The 20,846-nt window shown below is 33.5% G+C and overlaps 1 protein-coding gene and 1 pseudogene across 38 annotated transcripts in view; one reads left to right on the forward strand and one right to left on the reverse strand.

Annotated features, from left to right (window-relative positions):
• Positions 1-20,846, forward strand: part of RIMS2 (regulating synaptic membrane exocytosis 2) — a 607,795-nt gene that overhangs the window by 400,621 nt on the left and 186,328 nt on the right. For 13 of the 38 annotated variants that reach the window (XM_068525902.1, XM_068525911.1, XM_068525898.1 and 10 more), the window contains 2 exons: positions 15,830-16,009; positions 16,915-17,024. In XM_068525902.1, the coding sequence (XP_068382003.1) occupies positions 15,830-16,009; positions 16,915-17,024 (290 nt within the window). Of the gene's footprint in view, positions 1-384; positions 451-15,829; positions 16,010-16,914; positions 17,025-17,845; positions 17,879-20,846 lie in introns of all 38 variants that reach the window. The other 25 variants (XM_068525897.1, XM_068525903.1, XM_068525912.1 and 22 more) reach the window with 6 other exon arrangements.
• On the reverse strand, positions 8,859-9,134 carry LOC137751615 (ragulator complex protein LAMTOR5 pseudogene; annotated as a pseudogene).

Below are 20,846 nucleotides of genomic sequence, written 5' to 3' on the forward strand. Positions count from 1 at the left end.
TTTCTGGTTATTTTATTATTTTTCTCTTTCTACCTTTCCTCCTAAAAAATGACAAAGCATCTATATTGTATAACATTTTATAGATGGTGCTAAAGATGTTTGAGTAATAATTGATAAGATTTTATTTTGAAATATTATTTGTTTAATCTCAATTTGTTACATTTTCTTGTGTTTTGTTTTAGAATATTTAGAATATTTTAACCTTTAGCACTGCCATATTACAATGGACATTGGGAGGAAGGAGCAAGCTTTCCAGTAACAGTTTTCATTTGCTTTGCTTACTTTCTGCTTATCTTTTTTGAATCTCACTTTTAAAAATTAAAATATACTTTCTCATTTCTTTCCTGAGTCTCATTTATATTCTTGTTTCTACCATGCTTGCAGTCATTTTCTTACTCTACCTCGCTCCAGATACAGTCAGACCATTGAACATCATCACAGGGATGGCAGGTATATTTTTCTTACAATTGAGTCTGTTCGTAGAATTGCATGTGCCTGTCTATTGATATGATATAACTCACTTCTATTTTTGTTTTTTATATATACATATGTGGTTATTGATGAAATATAGAAGTATTATCCTTATAAAGTAGTAGAAAATAAAGCATATATAAACACTTTAATTGTATTAGGATGTCAAAAATATAGCTTCCCCTAATGGGCTAGGATCATCTCTTTGATGATTCTAAAAGTTTAACTCACCAGAAATTACATTTGACTCTTATTAGGTACAAAAGTAGAATAGCAGTATTATTAAAAATTAATCGCATTTGACAGCTCGCCTTCCTCTGCAGCACTAGTTGATAATTAGATATTTAGGCAGCACTAGTTGATTGGTACATATCTTAACAACCCACTTCCCCCACCTCCCTCCGCAGTCAGTCCTTGAAAGTGCTTAGGTTGGACTGAGGTTTATGAGGGTAAACTCAGGTTTATGGTTACCTTGTCAAAGGTGGCTGTGATCTACTCATTGTTCATAGTAGATGAACCCAGATCCCTGGAGAATACTGGGTCTGTCTACCCAGACCCGGTATTTCTAGTCTAGCACCATTCTCCTTGTACTGAAGGGAAATATAAATTACCTGGCATTTAACAGAAAGGAGGATTAGCTTTCCAGTTAATCCTAGAAGGAAATCGAGTGGGGAAAGAAGGTCTGTAAAGCTTGCAGTTTCTCAAGGCTAAACGTAGCTTTAGGGATTTGAGCCAATTCAGTGACAACATTTTTAGGCCCGGTAGGCAGAGAAAAGAACGGCAATGATAATGTGGTTGTGGATTCAGCTGTATAGATAAGGAATTATGTGCTGTACTCACTCTGACTATGGTTTCAAAGTGATTTGGGTTATGTGTGACCACTTTTATCCTATTAGTTTAGTTAATTAAGAGTTGATAATGAAAGAGCTTAGAAAAAAATAATTGAAACTAATGGGTAAATTCCTAAGGACTGAATTCATTTAGACAAATGTGGAAGGAAACATAGAGATATCATCAATAATAAATTCCTAATAATTCAAATTTTGTGATGTCTTTCAGTAAATGTAATTGAAATTTAGTGTCTTCCAGTTTATTATATGATAGTGGTTATTGCTATATTTTATTTTCTTTTACATTTCTCAGTCTCTTTTTCTGTTATTTTGCTTCAATACTAAATAATTTTTACTTTGCTGTGGTTAATGTCTTTTATTTTTATTATTGCTGTATATTACATTCAGACTATTTTTTGGTTGCAATGATCATACATTTATCTTACAAAAATGTGAAAAGCAGTTTTATAATTTATAATTGGGCAAAAAACAGTTTTATAATCCTTATAATTGGACAAGACCTTTCTTAAGGTGGGTGGCATGAAACAGACATTACTGATTATAGGCTTATTCTTCTTACACTGGTATCTTTCCATTTAAATGTAAATTAAGATCATGAACCACATTAGTTTTTTATACTCTGTATTTTTCTTAATTATCAATAAGTAGCTTGTCTGCTTCATATCATTTATTCTTTCAGTAACCCAACATAGATAGAACCAGTTCTTGATCAGCTCTAGGTTGGTTATCAATTTCATATACTTACTCAAATTCTCAATCTCAGCCTAGCTGGCCTGTTTTGAAAGAGAGATATCTGAATTGTCTTTTGTGCCATAATTTAGTTTATATTCAGGAAACACAGTATCATTGATGTTTATATTAAAGTAAAACAAGGTTAGAAAAATCAGTTTTAGGAAACAAGTTATCAAATAACTTACTATAAGATTTGCTGTCACTTAAATGATTCAAATTTGTGAGTCTAGTGTATACCTACTCTGGAAAAGTTGGATAGATTTTGTGAGAATGCAGTCTTTAATTGCTTTTTAAAATATTATCTTTTATCGTTATTAGTTTGACACATACAAAAGAATGTGTACATGTTTCAAAGCATAGTAATAAAATAAGCATTTATGAATCTACTACCCAAACCAAGAACAGAATATATGGTTGGTTGTACTCCTTGCGTCTACCTATAGGCTCCTTGCCTATTGCATTCATATGCCTCTTCCAAAGAAGTAGTAAATGCTGTACTGAATATTCAGCTTAATATTTCCTTCCTTTGTTTTTTTTAAAGTAACTTTGATCATTTATTTCACTCTGCTAACTTTCTGAGTTACTCAGTCCCTCTGACTCCCACTTCAATCCACTATGAGATTCTGGGGATTGTTGACAATATAAAAACTCATCTAGTCACCTATCCCTTCTTCTTTATTTATTACCGTAATATTCCATGCTTCTTGTTTAACCCCTGTACCTTTGTAGGTAATGCAACTGAACACAATCACCCATTTCCCTTACACATTGATATCATCTGTTGACCTCTTGGTTATGCTATTTTATGCACGTGGCTTTAGTCTTCCTCTTTATCACAATTTCTGCCATGAGCCTGAGTGCTGTTAGCATTCACCTGAATGATCTATTCAGCACCCACTCACTTCCTTGACCATCTCAAATTGGAGGTAGTGAACTTTACCCCCAGTTCTACTTCACTCAGTCACTCCCATGGCCATGCTCTGAATATTATCGTCACTTGAAATTGTTCTACCTTTGAAATCTTTTAAATTTTAAAAAAAATTTTAATATTTTATATAATTTTTAAAGGTTACTTTCCATTTACAATTATTACAAAATACTTCACTCTCGGACAAGAACTACACATGGTTCTTTCTTATTCTTTCATTGAGTTACTTTTAACTCACTGGTTCTTTTATCTCAATAGACAACTCCACTCTCTTTACCCATTTACCTTTCCCAATTAGACTCCACTTTTCTTTACTTACTTACATATCCAGAGATTGAATCCATTCTCAGAAATATCCTCAGTTCCCTTGCTACATTGTTCTACTTTTACCTATTTGACAAAGTCCAAATGTGGATCAATCTCTGTCTCTTGCCAAACGGTTTTTGATCTAAATTACCCAAGTTCTCCCTAACTACCTACTCGAGAAAAAATAACTGAACATTTAAAGGAAAAGTGACCTCTTTATTGAGGACTGTGGAAAGAATAAAAAGAAATTGGCACCAACTTTCTAAGTATCCAGTTTCCTGGTCTAGATTTCAAGGTGGCACTAACTATCATGGTCTGGGAATTCCCTTTCTGTGAATAAATATGTGTTAATAGTTCCAAGTAGACCATAGTTTGGCTGTATGAAATCTGGAATTTTCTGAATGGAATAAATATAGTAAACTCAACATGGCATCTCCAATATGTGAAGAATCAGAACAATTGGTCTCTCTGTTTCATGTTTGTAAAATGAAATATTATGAGTGCTTTCTCTTTGGAACAGATGAAGAGAAGCTTAAATAATGTTTGCTAAACTTCTTTTATATTACTTCAGGAAACAAATATTTAACTAATACTAAGAATCAAAACTTTTTTTCTTCTGAACAGGTTATGCTGACCAGTGCAAAATTATCTCTGATCATTGTGTATTTTAAAACACAGTCAACATTTAAACAAACATATTTAGAATGGATATCAGGTTACCTTTTATTGATTTCCCTTTAAGATATATCCTTTATTTCAATAAATGTATCTTTTATATTTTAAAATTTACCCCCAACCCTACTTTTCCTCCTAGTAATTATCTTTACTTAAAGCTATACATAGCATATTAAGGAATCACTGACATTGCTGGTGGACAACGTGGCAACTTTTACATAAAAATGTGATGGAGGAGATGACAACTAGGCTATATCTTAAAGGAAGAACTAGAATTATTTAGGGGGAGGTAAGGTAGGATGTTGGTGGAATTTTCAAGAAATGTATGAGCAAAGTTACTAAAGTAATAGAACACCGTGTTTTAGTGCTGTTGGAGCATTAGCCACAAGGCAGGGAATAGCAAGAAATGAATCTGGAATGATAGAGATGGTCCCGATTATGAATAACCTTGTATACTCTGTTAAGGAACTTAGGTCTAAGACTGTACGTGATAGAGGTACTTTGAAGGGTTTTAGTTTGGGGATGGCTATAATACATTTATTCACTCTAGAATAATTACTCTAGAGACTCTCTGGGTGGTTGATTTGAGAGAAAAGGGTGTGAAAAGAAAAGCACATACCGAGGTATTTGCCTTGTTCTAGGACAGCAGAAACTCTTTGAGGGCCTGAACTAAGTAAGGTAGTGGATGGAGAGATAGAAGATGAGAGTTAATCAATTAAAATCAATAATGCTTGGTAAACAATGGGATTTGGATGTTGAGGGGGAACCAAGAGTCAAGAAACGCTCCTAGTCTTACAGCTTGGGTAACTGGGTGCCTGTGATACCTTAACAAAGATGGGGGGAATTGTTAGGAAAGGAATCGGTTTAGGTGAGAGACAAGTTCAGTTTTGGAATTATTGAGAGGGCTAAGAGGAAACCTCTAGCAAGGAGTAAAATAAATAATTTTCAAGCTTAAAGAAGTAGTTTAGTCTACGTAGAGCAATTTGCGAGTAAATTTACTACTAGTGGGAAGTAGCCACAGAAATGAAAGTGAAATCAACCGGAAAGACTACCCATGAAATGAGAGCCAAGGAGTTTTCCTCTGCCATGGGAAACATTAACATTTAAGTGGTAGACGAAGGAAGAGAAATTTCTGAAGGACATAGTGAAGGAAGAATGAGAAAAGTAAGAAGAATAGAGCTAAAAAATTAGAGAGTTTTAAGAAGGAAGAAATAATGTCAGCAGTAAAAATAATAAATGAAAATTGCCCATTGATTTGTCAAGGGAGAAGTCATTGGTGACTTCCACTGATGATTTTGGAAGGGTAGTGAGGGAAGAAAGGCAGTGATCAGTGGCCTGAGGCACGAGTGGGAGATAAGAAAATAAATACACCAAAAGAGTGTGGAGGAGAAGTATTAGATAGGGGTATGTGATACCAGAGTAGGTTTCTTTCTTTTAGAATAAGAAATATACCCTGTGTTGACAGGCTTGGAGGAAAGAATGCTTTAGGAAAAAAAGATAGGTTGAAAACACAGGAAAAAAAAGAGGATGACTGGAGGAAAGGTCTTAGAGCAGTAGGTAGGGCTAACCACACAGATGGAGTTTGTAAACATTAAGAAGCTCTTATTTACCATTGAGACAGGAGGAAAACAGATGAGAGAGTTGGAACTAAGTAAGTTTTTAAAGGATGTTAAATTGAAAGTAATTTTGTTTGATAACCTCAATTTTGTTGTTGCTGTAATTGAGATTACATGATTGTTTTTGAGACAAATTCCTGAGGATTCCCAGAGGTTGAATACGATGTTTGATTGAAAATGAGAAAGTTTAAATAGTTGTTGGGTAAAAACTGATGGGAACTGATTAAATATAAGTAAAAAGATTTTTGGTGATGCCACCACGGCAGATGTTGGAAACCATGAATCTGCAATGTGCCAACCTGTATGAATGTATGCTTTGCTTAAGCAATACCCAGTTGCCTAGATGTTGAAGAATCAGATTATGGCATTGAACCAATTTTAGGGTTTTGATGAATGTTTGGAAGATTTGGTATAGAAGGGAATCTGAGTGTTTTTATAGGAGGGGTTCAGATGATCAATCATAGAGTCTAGGATGAGAAGGATGGAAGAAAAGCAAAGAGGGTGCTATATACTGGCAGGAATTGGTTGGACCAAGGAACAAAAAGTATCAAATGGAGATCAAGTAAATTGGGAGTGAGATTATAAAACACCTGGCAGAAATAATGATTGTCATCAGTTTGAGATATTGGAGTTTAATATTTCTGAGTTTAAATAGTTTCATTGGATTCTAAGATCCACAGTATTTCCCCAGGAGGGAGCACTGATGCAGGGAAAAAGTGACAATTATTGAAGTTTTGAAGATCCAAGAGTTGTGGTTCAAGATTATTGAACAATTTTCTGCATGTGCATTGAAATCTCCTAGCATTACCATAGGAATTACGGTAAAGAAGACGGCTGACAACCAATTACTCAAATTATCAGTGACTGAGGGATAGTGATTGGAAGTTGGATAGATATTAGCAACCTGAATTAATAATGCATCTTATAGCCAAGGGGCATGCTTAATAGAAATAAGGACATGTACATTACAGTGGGAGAGTAATAGCCAGAGTGTCTCTAGGGAACCAATCTCTCCTGAATCCATGGACTTTGAAATGTGAAAGAATAAGTAGCTTCTGCAGGTGAGAGTTACACTGGAAGGAGAGTCTGCAGAGCTGAGCTAAATGTTATTTAAGGTAGGGATATGCAGAAACCATTCTGCAGAATGGTTGATGACGTAAGGAAGTTAGTTAACAATGGATGAGGATTCTTGAAAATATAGCTAAGAGAATCAGAGAAGATTAAAATGGTACAGAAGAGAGTACAAGAAATGAAGAATTTAGAGAGAAGATATCAGGGGCAATTGGGCTTGCCCTTTACTTGATACTAAGAATTACAGAGATAAGATGCTTAAATAGAAGTGATATACCCCACCTATCCTAAATTTATTCTAAGTTGTTCTGGTGCCAGAATTGGAAGTTGTTTTGGTGCCAGAACTGAGTTAGGTTCTGGGAAGGGTCTGACCTGAGGCTAGAGTAGTGCTGAGGGATGCCATCATCGCGTTTGAAGAGAGGTAGTGAATGGTCTTTTCTTAAGGTATTTGGGGCCATGACTAGGACCCTAATTAGAGAAAGGTTTCTTACAAAACTAGTGGAGTCACAGGAGGATGAGATTCCTGTGTGGAATGTAGAATGTTTTCCTGTAGATGCCCTATCTGAGAAGTATACTGAAAGCCCTTAGTGAATGGGATCAAATCTAAGTAATTCACACTTCCTGAGCTACCCCTCCCCTTTTTGCCTTAATTTCTTTGCTTTGTTACAAACCTTCTCCTTTCCTCTTAGAAGCATTTTCTTATCCATCACAAGTAATCTTCTATTTGTGTTTCTGACTGTACACTTTCTTAATTTCTCTGGAATTTTCCTCCATTCATTATTTCTTGTTTCTCTTACATTTCAACCTCTCTTACTTTACTAATTTGTTTTTCCTCAAATTGTTACGGAGGACTGTTGAAATCTCCTTAATAATACCTTCTTTCTATTCTGCCACACCTTCAAGCTCCCTTGAGAATGATCAATTTCTCTCTCTTACTTAGGTCATGTTTCTTGACTATGTATTTTTACATATGCTTTCTCCACTCCTTCATCAGCTCCTAAGCTTTAACCCTCTACAGCCTGACCTCTGCTTCCAGCACTTTATTTTAAATGATTTTCTCCATGGTTCTTATTTGCTGTATCTTTTTACACATATTTATCCTTGTTATGTCCTTGGATCTGCCATTATTAACCACTTCTCTTTTTAGCCTCTCATGAATAGTGAAATATTAATATAATGCAGTGACTTCTCAAGCTGTCTGATTATCTGACTGACATCTGTACAAGAATATTCTTGCAATGCTTCACAAATTTAAGTCCAAACCTGAAGTTACTCTCGCTCTTCCCAAGAATTCTTCTATTTCTGTTAATAGATCATCCTTTCATTTTGGAGGCTGGGAATCTCAGGCTCTTTCTTTGGTTTATTCATGTCTTTCATTTAATTCATATGGTGATTTGCCAAACATTATATAGAGGAAAAAAAAAAACCATCCCTGGTCAAAGAAGTTAACAGGCTTTAGAACCAAGAAAGCGCAATTCAAATTCCAGCTCAAAAAATATCTAATTGTGTGACTTTGACCAAGTTTCTGTGAGCCTTAATTTGCTTATTTCTAAAATGAGAGAGATTGAATTATACAATTTCTGAGATTCCTTCTAACCTTAAAATTCTGTTTGTATAATTCTGTATATTGTATATTTTGTACATTGTGATTTATGTTTGTCATCCATACCTTCTTCTGTTTCCAAACTTTTACTACAAGTTAGCCTTTTCCTACTGTAATTCATTCCATACACTACTGCTGAAGTCATCTTCTTAATTCATTACTTAAAAAGTACCTTTGTTCAGAACTTTTTGGTCACTCTCACTGAAAATTAAACCCTGTCTTAACCTCTTAACTAGATGTTTAAGATCTCTGTAAACTGACTCCAAGCTAATTTTCTAACATTTTACCACATTCTACTTTCTGTTATTTCTAGTATTTCCATTTGACTCTTTTTCTCCCCTCCAACCAGATTTATTGACCATAACAAAATTCTGTATACAAAGTGACCTAGACCTGTTGCTTCAAAACAAGATCTTTTCTTACTAACATTTTGATAGGTCAGTCCATACAATGTCAAAAAGTGCTTACTCTAAAATTAATAGAAAAATGTCCAATGCATATTAAATGCATGACCTAGCTATTGAAACTTTAATAACTCTTTAAGATAATTAACATAGGTAGACTGTAGTCCCTATCACAGGCTTCTGGAGAACTGACATGAGACGTCAGAAGGCCATTTTGTGCAATGCCACTGTGACGCCTTTGTGTTTCTGGATCATGATGTTCCCATTGTCTGATTCTAGACACAACACAGGAATATCAGTGGGGTCAGAGGTTAGCTTAGCTGCTTGCTGGGCTAGAACAGATATCACCCGCGCCTGCTCATCTGACCGGGTCCCACGGCAGGCCAGGTTAAGTCCCTGTGAATCTGTGACCAGGACTCCATCAATGGATGGATTCTTCACTGTGTCCTCCAAGTGCTACTCAGAAGTCGCCTCCATCCCACCCACTGTGTGCCAGGCCCAGGACCGCACAGCACATGGCGTCTTTCTTCACCACTGGCCTCCTGTTTGACTCTTTCTTATGGTCGCCGTCTATCTGCTGATATTTCTTCAGCTTTTCATGCAGGAGATATTGTTCATCCTTTCTAAGATAGTCTTTAACATGCCAATCGTATAATATTTTAAATTCCCTGCCTGATAGTCCCAACATGTGTCCTAGCTGAGTCTGACTCTGTTGATTGCTTTGTCTCTTGACACTGGGCCGTATCTTTCTTGCTTTTTGGTGTTTCTAGTAATTTTGACTGTTAGACGTCATGTCATCATTAGTGACTGAGGCAGATAGTATTTATGCCTGAAAATGTGCATACCTTTTGTTCTGTGTGTATGTATGTGTATTTAGGAGGGGATTAATCAGTCCTCTGACTACTACCTCTATGTGATTTGAACTGACATTATGAAGTAGCAGCTAGGGGCAGCAGGCAGCAGTGTATATGAGGAGTTTCCACTATCCATGTAAAACTAGCAAACAAAAGAAATGCTAGTGAATTGTTCAAAGTTGACCAATGAAACTTTTGAACATGGCACTCAGATATTCTAGAGTGAGGAACATGCCTAATCACATTTACTCATGTCATACAATAGCAATGCATAATTTGGTTCTTTAGAGATACATCTTTAAGATACATCTTTAAGATGTTTGATATTTTATGGAATCTTTGAGGACCTGGGAAGGGAAAACATACTATCAATACTTTAGTGAGATAACTTGAATTTCTTACAGTTAACAAAATGGTATTATACTTCAACATCCACTGAAAATGGAAACTATTTAGTAAAATAAGAATTTTATAGATAGAAGGTGGTAATCATATCATCTCTCAGGATTTTGAAAAAACAGATTTTAAAGATGTATTAATTCGCTGTATGTTCATTGTTGCTGAGTAAATAATCTTGCTTATTTGTTGTTTTGTTTCTGTTATTTTTGAAGTAAAAATGAAATAACATTGAGAATTATAACTACTATAACTGCTATAACTACTAATAAAATACTCAAAATATCCTCAAGATATTTATATTTTACATGTTTCTGTGTGTGCATGTCTACTAATACAATATACCTTTATTGTTCTGGAGAAAATTGGGGTAATCTTTTCTTCTTGCTGTTTCCAACATTGGCTATTTTTAAGAAAATACTTCTATAGATAAGGGAACACTTTACTTCTCTTTTTGATGATAAAATAGGGTTATGAGAAATAGTAACATGTTTTTCTACATTAAAAGTGTCTTGCTTTCTCTCATCAATATGTGTATTATTACCATTTTCACATGTTAGATTGTTATTAACTTGGCTGACCCTCGATATTGCTGTTATTTTTGAATAAAATCATTTACTTTTAACTAACATACAGAACTTAATGTTTAACTGAACAGAAATGCTCTGTAAAAAAAAAAAAAATGCTATTGTGCCCAAGGAAAATTAATCTATCTTCCTCCAAAATAATAAAATATTACTCTTCATACACATGGTAAATAAGTATTTCTGAATATGTACTTATTACCATGGTATTTTGTGTACTTGCAATTCTCTTAACTTTGGAAGCAATGCTAAAATAATACAGAGTTTTTAAAAAGTTAAACTGTACCTTGCACAATATGATGAGCATGAAAATTATAGAGTTGAATTATATAATTGCTTTAAATTACTTGATATGTTATACAAATATATAACATATTTTATATTAATTACCCTAAAATATCTCATTTTAAAATTCTGTAATATATTTATTTCTTCAATTATGCAGCTAATGCTCAGAAAATCTCTAAACATTGAAGCTGTTTTATCAAAAGTATAATGCTGCTGCTGTTAATCAGCTTACTATATTACATAATATAGATATAGGGAAGTCATTTCTTGCCCCAAACATGAGATTATACTTCTTGTCCTTCAGAGATACATCCAAATTTATTTTTAAGATTTCAGCTTTATAAAGAAATAATTTCTTTATAAAAAAGAAAAAATAGTAATTCCTAAGTAGCTTTACTTTTTACAAGTCTATTTTTTTAAAAAAACCCTATTACATTTACTTATCTCATCTTTACAGTATAAATGCAAAATAAGTCTGTCTGATTTAACATAAACTCTAAAGTCTGAGTTACATTCTAGGACAATTTTCATTGATATCTGAATAATACTTTGAAGCATTGTGATGTTTGTTTTTCATTTTTTTAGTATTCTTAGTATTCTATCGTATTTAGAGAGATAGTCTACATTGAGCTTATGTTGATCTGGAGTTGTATCATTGCAATGGTTGTATGTAAGTGAAAGAAAATGCTCACTGGCCTATTCTTTTCTGTTACACTGCATAACTCCCATGTACTTTGAGACTAGGAGAAGTAAGTAGCAAAGGTGATGAAATAAGTAGGAAGCTGTGCCAGATACCTGGAAATTAAAAAATCTTTCAAAGGCGACTATACGAGAGGAAAAATGATTGAAAACGTACAACTTCACTTGATGATTATAAAATGATTTTTCCCTTAGAAATCCTCATCAAATCTGCACGTACTATCATATGCTTTTAAAGCTGGGTTGTTACAATACTGGGTCTTGTTTCAATAGTGTCAGTCAATATAATTCAAAAAGAGTCATGTACCACAATATATAGCAGCTCTATTTACAATATCCGGGACATGGAAGCAACCTAAGTGTCCATCGACAGGTGAATGGATAAAGAAGATGTGGCACATATATACAATGGAATATTACTCAGCCATAAAAAGAAACGAAATTGAGTTATTTGTAGTGAGGTGGATGGACCTAGAGTCTGTCATACAGAGTTAAGTAAGTCAGAAAGAGAAAAACAAATACCGTATGCTAACCCATATATATGGAATCTAAAAAGAAAAAAAATAATGGTTCTGAAGAACGTAAGGGCAGGACAGGAATAAAGACGCAGACATAGAGAATGGACTTGAGGACACGGGGAGGGGGAAGGGGAAGCTGGGACAAAGTGAGAGAGTGGCATGGACATATATACACTACCAAATGTAAAATAGCTAGCTAGTGGGAAGCAGCCACATAGCACAGGGAGATCAGCTCGGTGCTTTGTGACCACCTAGAGGGGTGGGATAGGGAGGGTGGGAGGGAGACGCAAGAGGGAGGAGATATGGGGATATATGTATATGTATAGCTGATTCACTTTGTTATAAAGCAGACACTAACACACCTTTGTAAAGCAATTATACTCCAGTAAAGATGTTAAAAAAAAGAAAAAAAAGATGTTGTGAAGACACAGGGAGAAGACAGCCATGTACAAGCCGAGGAGAGAAGTTTCAGGAGAAACCAACCCTGCCAACTACTTGATCTTGAACTTCCAGGCTCCAGAGCTGTAAGAAAATAAATTCTGTGGTTTAAAAAAATATGAATTAGCTCTATTTGTGGAGTATCCTCTGCAAATGCTTGCAGTTTGGAATAGCAGCCACTAAATAAGCAGAGATGTAATCTGTATCTATCCAGGTAAATGGCACATACAAACTCTGAACTATTTTAAACATATATATCAGAAAATGTAAACTATTTAAGAATAGAATTCTGACAGATATTAAATCACTTTTAAAAGACAACCAAATTATTTACCTAAGAAAGATTTAAATATACAGGTCAGTGTTTCCTAACTTTTATATGGCTTGATTTTGTCAGTCTTGTAAAATCTGTTTACCCTTTTTAGAATAATATTTTGAAATACTTAAGGTAAAATAAAGTAAATAAGTAGGATCACAAAGGAAACTATTTACATTGAAATACAGACCCCAAGTTCAGGAACCCAGGTAGGCACTTAAATATTTTATGCCTTGCAAATGGTTATCTATTATTTCCCATGCCTCAGTTGCTACTATTCAAAATTAATTATTTATAAGTTATTACCTTAAAATTAAAACTCACTAAGAATTTAGGTGGAAGTTGGCAAGTTTTATATCTCAGTCCCTTAAAGAACCTGCTATGAAGCTGGGTATTATATATGAGACTTAGGCATTGCTGCTTTCAATTTTCTCAGCAATAATCTTAGTTCTCACCTAGTAAGACCTTTTCTTACCCAATTGTGGGAGCAGGAGCCTATCTTGACCTTCTACCGTGTTATCAAAGTTTAAAATATGATAGCTTTCCCCTCCCCTGAACTGTGGTGGAACATTTCAGTAAATGTCTACCTTCTACTGTGGTTCTTGTCATGTTTCACTTATTAAACAATTTTCATTTCACGCTATGGAAATCATATAATTCATATTATTGATGAATATGGAAAGAAAAGTATAAGTAAAATTTAAAACATTGATTATAATCTTCAAACAACGTTTTCACTAAAGAAATTATTTTAAGGGATATTTCCTAAAGAGTGACCTGTTTTCTTTAAAAATAATAGTATCCTTTCAAGGACATAGAACTTAGCAACACATTTGAAATAATCCTCTGGATTTCACTCACGATTATATATTTCAATTATTAAAATATAGTGTCAAAGAAGTGTAAGTGTATATCCTGATATTTCACATTCCACTTGGAAAAATTACTCGATGGAATCAGAATAAATCAAATTTTGCATAAATAAGTGAAATATTAACTTAATTTTCTGTTGGGATAGTCATAGATATTCCAGAAAGTTGTGTTACTACATGTTATATAATGAAATAATTTTATTACTGATTTAAGATAATAGGAAATATGAAAATAATGTAAAGATTGGTACTTTCCAAAAATAGGTTTTAAGGAATCTAAGGTATATACATCCCTTTGATTCTGGTTACCTGTTGTGTTGAATATATACAAAGACATGTACACCAACAACATATAACAAATATTGAGCATATTTATTTCTTTTTTTTTTAATATCAATTTATTTATATATTTATTTTGGGCTGCATTGGGTCTTTGTTGCTGTACATGGGCTTTCTCTAGTTGCAGTGAGCGGGGGCTACTCTTCGTTGCGGTGCGCGGACTCTAGGCACGTGGGCTTCGGTAGTTGTGGCTCGCGGGCTCTAGAGCTCAGGCTCAGTAGTTGTGGTGCATGGGCTTATTTGCTCTGCGGCATGTGGGATCTTCCCGGCCCAGGGATCAAACCTGTATCCCCTACATTGGCAGGCAGATTCTTAACCACTGTGCCACGAGGGAAGTCCTGAGCATATTTATTTCTAAAGAGGAGTGTTCTCTCTAAAATAGTTTTTCAGGAACAAAAATAGAATTATGATTTCTTACACTATCAGGTTGCCTTTTCATTTCTCTCTTTGACTAGTAATTGAATATTGTATATGTATTTACATTTAATCTCAGCTTCTTTTGACATATTCTGGATACACTTATAAAAAACCTAAATTCTTAAGAAATCAATCATATTATAGTACATGGACTTAAAAATAGTTTAAAAATTATTTGTCTTATATGTTACCCTATGAATTTAAAGTGTGAGATAATCACAAGATAATGTTGTAGAGTAAATCCAGTATCCAGTTCCTAAAGTCATCTAATCTAACGCCTACTGGTCCAATATGCCACATAATTACTTACATTTGGGAAATTGTGTCATTTCTTTTCTGATTTTTCTTTAATTGCTTGCCTTTTTCATTATCAAAAATAAAATTGAGAGAATTTATAGGTAAAGTGGAAGTCCTTAATACATTAGTCTTGAGGGAGACTACTGCTTTCTTTACTGTCTATAATATATAAACATTTCCATTGCCGTGGTTACAACTACATACGGGGGTAATAGTTTCATTTGAAGTATACTTTGGAGTATGTGTTACTTTGGAGTCCTAGAGCCAAAGCTAGTGTTTTTTGGGTTGTTCCATAGATAGTGGGGCTGGTGTTAGGAGACATTCACTGAATACATGTTAGATGTAAAAGCATTATGCTAGACTCCAGGGATACACAAATTAGTATTGATAGGTTATTCATTTGAGTCTGCTTCTTTCAAGAAGGATTAGGTTTTGATGTTAGATTTATTTGTGGTCAAATTGTGTGAAATCACATTGTTTCAGAACCATTATTATTTCAATCAATTAATACCCATTCTGAATTGTGTTGGTTGGCATCGCTAAACTGCACTGAGATAAATGGCATAGATTGGTTGATTAACTCCTTTTCTATACAGTGATTTTTCTTGTGGACCATGTTTAAATATGGCTACAGACTGCAAAGTTGCACAGTTTTCTCGTATCAGTTTGATTCTGCCGTTTGAATGTTCATGTGTATCAATACACGATGGTTGTGCTGAAAGCCATTTTATATCTTAGTTGGTATACTAATAAACAGCCTTAAGGACTTGAGAATTAGTGCTTTTATGGTTTTCTTTTCTCTTTTGAAAAAGTTAGGAGAAGTCCAAGAATTCTTTTCAAATATTAGAATACTTCACATATTTCACATGTTCCATTTAGAGAATTCATTTTGGAAAACAGTTTTGTTTTGATTATAACTGAGCAACTCCTATTGTCTTCACTGGGAATTGCTATTAAAGGCAGGTGTTGGTTCCTTAAAAATTCTTACGAAGTTTAGTGAGAATTTACTCAGAATATGTTGGGGAAGAGAACATTTTTTTCCATACTCAATAATTTTAAACAATTACCTTTTTCAAAATCAGTTTGATGCATCATAACAAAATAGCAGAAGGGCACTGAAGATCAACTGAGCTGCTTTTTGACTAACGTTTCAGGGATTGTGAAGCAGCAGATAGACAGCCATATCACAGATCCAGATCAACAGAACAACGGCCTCTCCTAGAGCGGACAACCACCCGCTCCCGATCCACTGAACGTCCTGATACAAACCTCATGAGGTCGATGCCTTCATTAATGACTGGAAGATCTGCCCCTCCTTCACCTGCCTTATCGAGGTGAAAGATAAATCAATCAGACTAACTTCCCCTTTGCCCCACCAGCACACCATTTTATTTTCCCAGCAGCTAAGTGGTCTCTTCTGTCATCCTTGGCTGATCACTAATAACAATCGACACTAACCTTTTCAGTGTAAGCACACTATTTATATTCAGCGGATATAATAGTGTGTGACTACCATTGTAATTTGTTTATTAACTGTCCTGACCTCATTTGTTTTGTGATTTCTCATTTATCAGGAGTCCTGGGTAAATCCCCACGTAATGCACCTCATGACTATCATGTTCTCCTACAGAATGAGAAATTGTTTGTGTCCATTAGACATCACTTTTAGAATAATCATCATAATGACAATAAATAAAACTAGATTTTTAGTTTCTTTCTATCAATACTAATATCATGTATTAACCAATATCTTCTTTAGCTGAATTTTGAATTGTTCAGGGTTTTATTTGTAGTCTTGTGAGATAATTTCTAATAAAGGGATATCTAATATAAGCCTGAGTAAAAATCTCTTAGGATCAAGGGAGGGAGGTTAGTGTTAAGAGTTTGAAATCTGGTAGAAAGAAATGTAAGCATTATCTTTCATTTTTTTGAGCTGCAGAATTCTCTTCTTGCTTTCATATGGATAGAATACTGATCTACATTAATAATTCCATGGATTTTACTGTAGGGTTTTGTGTGCATGTATCTGTGTATGTATGCATATTACATAAAAGTATAAACATCTTTTGCTATTTAGATAATCATTCAAATATCCATATTTTGTCCTACTCTCCTAACCTTTTAATCAGCAGCTAAACCTCTTTAAAATTGCACCATACAGCTGTCATATGAACCAAATGTATTAAAAGTGTTTTAACTCATTCTATTGAAAAATGAATATTAATGATGTACCTTGTAGGTCTCACCCTCGTACTGGGTCTGTCCAAACAAGCCCATCAAGTACTCCAGTGGCAGGACGAAGGGGCCGTCAACTCCCACAACTTCCACCAAAGGGAACATTGGAGAGAAGTAAGTTTTATTTCTAATTGTGTCATATAGGAAATACCCATGGAAGCTAAGGTGAATCAAGAATTTTTTTTACTACCTTTGTGTTAGCTTTCTTCTTTTGTTAATGGAATATCTTAGCTGCATTTGCTAGTAGTTATATTTATAAATATATTTATAAATATTATATATTTTGCATTTAAATTTTATAATCTTTGCAGGCAAAAATAAACTATCATTATTGCTCTTGCACATTTTTCAAACTTTAATAAATACGTTTTAAGAAGTAAACTTAATGCTCTTAAATAAGCAGTTGGGTGATGTTTCTTTGCTACAACTAAGTTTATGTAATTGTTGAGAGTTACATAAAGTTTATTAGTAACTAGCCAAATCAATTTTCACACACTGCAAAGGACTGGTTAGCTGATGCACAACAATGGTGATCCTTCTCAAAACTGGAGTACCAGAAAAAGGTAATCATGAATACACAAGAAAGATGCATGTTGTACTGATATTTTTAATACTTTCAAATTTTTGCATAAGAAGCACTATTTGCTTACACACAGATGAACGTACTCCCCAAACATCTGTATACTCTTGGATAAAGGACCTCTAAAAGCATGGATGATAAAATATAATAATTTTTAATGTCATTTTTAAAATGGTCCCTTTATTTGGTAACTGGATGTGCTTTACCAAAACAAACAAACCAACAAACACATTTAAGTCACCATTTAACTTTTCTTTAATAGATGATACATTCTGTGCCTTTGGAAATTTCTGTTGTTTTTAACCCCTGTGCTTTGGTTCCCTTTTTTGTTTTGTTTTTATTTTGTTTTTCCTAGACAATGGAGTCAAGGAGATAGATCCTTATGAAGGTCTGTACATAAAGGAGGGTTTGTTTTGTGCTGACACCCTTTCTGGGGGTTATGTGAGCAAAAATAAACCCAACTGCAATTGATGTCCCTCCACTGTATAGACCTTTATTACAGTAAAATTACTTTGTTTTATGATTCCGGTAAAGTATTTGACTTTTGTTTTACTTGGAAAATATACAAAGGAGTTAAATTTTTTGATTCAATCAAGTAAGAATGCAAAGAATTTAACTTCTCTTAAATCACAAGGTAAAATTTTCTTTTTTAAAAAATTTGCTTTTTAAATAGAATTTGATGTTTTGTGTAAGACTTTAACCAAAGATATCAATTGCAGTCTGTGTTTATGTCATTGAGGATGTACACCTAGTCTAGTTATATTTATCATCATATATTTCATTTTGTATTTATGATGATCTTTCAATTATTAAATTTGGCTTTCTAGAAAAGAAAATTATTGCATTAGATAGTGATTGTGCTTTGTATTTCCTGCATCATTTTTCATGTTGTAGCAAGACTGTTTATAGTGTAACAAAGTTAAATATGTACAGTTAGATTGTCAATGCTACATTATGACTCAAGAGAAAATATTGAGTCATGATATATGGAGTGTCATACATTTACCAGGACAATAAAAATTCCTCTGCTGATTATAGAATTCTGCAGCTGACTTTGTAACTTTGAAGAATTGTTAACTGTTTTATTTACTGATGAATCTCCAGCACATAGAATAATGCCTGGCACATTATAGGCCCTCAATAAGTATTTGTTGAATGAATGCATGAAATATTTATTTACAAATTGAAAAGCTACTTCAAATAGTGTAAAAAGTACCATTAAAATAATCTTGTAATTCTATATATGTTTATAGTAAAATTCATATTTGTAACACATTTTTAAGTGCATTGCATTTGACCAGCAGTACTTTTATTGCCTTACATAACTTAGAACAAGTTGTGATCTTGTTAGTTGTAGTTGAATGATTTATCAACTCCTATTTTGTGGTCCTTTTTATTTACTATGTACTGTGAACTATAACTGTAAACAACTCAGTGCTATCGTGACTAATGGTCTGTTATACAGCCTGATAAAAAGATATTAGCATTTCTATAGTTGTCAATTATTTACATAAAAATAGGAGTGTATAATTTTAAAAGTACTTTCCGTAAGGAAAGTTCTGTAATACATACAGAATCTTTTGTCTCCTCTCCCCACAATTTTTAAAGATAGAGTTTTGGCATCATTTGTTGGCATATGAAGTCAGAAACATAATTCATGCCATAATTTTTTCTAAATTCAGTTTTAATATCCTCTATAGCAATAGTCCATTGAGATATGAGTTGTTCCGTTCTTTGTAATAATAAATATACCAAAAAAACTGACATTAAAGCTGATATTGAAGGTCAGGGAAGTTTTTCATGGGCTTGTCAACAAACATTCTATTTTCTATCTGGTTTTGCCCTATAGAATCTATAAAAACCACAGTTTTCCTATAATGTCTCTAATTGTGACTTTTCAATTTTTATAAATAAAAGAGAGGAGTGTCAAAAACCTCTCTTATTCTTTCCAGTATGAAATAAAAGGATTTGGGGAGTTTTGGTTGTTTTGTTTTGCTTAAAAGTGTGAATGATTTTAGCAGTGTTTTCGTAAATATTGATATGAAGACTCCAGCAAATACATGATTGTATCTTTTCTTTAGCTTTAAAGGCAATGTATAATATCTCTTTTAGAAGTCTTCAACTTCTAACTGAAGTTAAAGGTATAACCCAATATTGACTATGGATTAATGGTCTAAATCGAATTATGTTTGGATTATCTCTTAAAAAGTTGTCAGATGTTATAATTTAGTGACACTGTTTTAGAATTAAAGAAATGACATGTTTATTTTCTGATCCTGTTCAATAGCTGAAAAATGAGCAAGTCCTAATTTAATTCATTTTGACCTGGGATATATTTTAGTCTGTTAATTAATTTAAAACCTTATATTTGTTGGTCTTGACAGTGGTACAGTATTAGTCATCTTCTTTTTGTCTGAGAGTCAGAGAAAATAGAAACAATATAATGAAAGTACAATGTACTAAACAACTGTAAGGCATTATTATTTTTAATTTACCCCTAACTTTGATGTACTGGCATTTTATAAAAATAAAAATGAGTTTATAATATTATTTTTTGTTTCTCTAGAAGAAAAGTTATATAGTATTATTTTTCTAAGAGTATATCAAGTTCATAGATGAAGTATTTTGCCTGTCTTACAGTTATTACATATTACAAATACTTATGGGCCACAATTTCTTTTATAAATCAAAGTTATAAAAGGAGACAGTAAGATAATTTATTAACAGTATACTTATGTGCTTCCATAACATGTCAGAAACTCATTAAAAATAATCTATTTGTCTCCTTATAATCACTCATATTATGAATAATTTGAAATTTGTTGTTTTGTTTTACTTAAGAGTAACAGATGTACATATTTGGTCTTATCCTTTTCTTTACTTTTACTTTTGCATATACAGAAGTTAATGAAGTAACTGGGCATGTGGAAGAGCAGGGGGGAGAAAAGCAGGGTGAAGAGGTCAAGGCAGGTCTGTCTGACTGTGTGTCCAAAATAAATAATCGAATGTTTTAGAAGTATGACTTTTCTATTTCACGTAAGACTTTACGCTCCAAATTTATAAATACAGAATAAAGAACAGATTGTTCAGTACTAATTTTAAAATAATTACTTAAATTTATTAGTGGAAAGATATTACATGAGCTAGCTAGGTAACTTATCAAGGTATTTAATTTACCCATTTGAACATTCTCCTTATTGTTTAAATCAAACTGAAATTATAGACAATGCCTCTCACCAAGATTTATACTTATCCTTTACCCCAGCCTTACATTCAGTTCATATATTTACTCAAAAATGTTTTTTGGGTACCTACTAAAACACTGTATTTCACTGAGTGCAGGTTCATTGAAGTCC

This window comes from Eschrichtius robustus, chromosome 17, assembly GCF_028021215.1.
Source record: "Eschrichtius robustus isolate mEscRob2 chromosome 17, mEscRob2.pri, whole genome shotgun sequence".
Lineage (NCBI taxonomy): Eukaryota > Metazoa > Chordata > Mammalia > Artiodactyla > Eschrichtiidae > Eschrichtius > Eschrichtius robustus.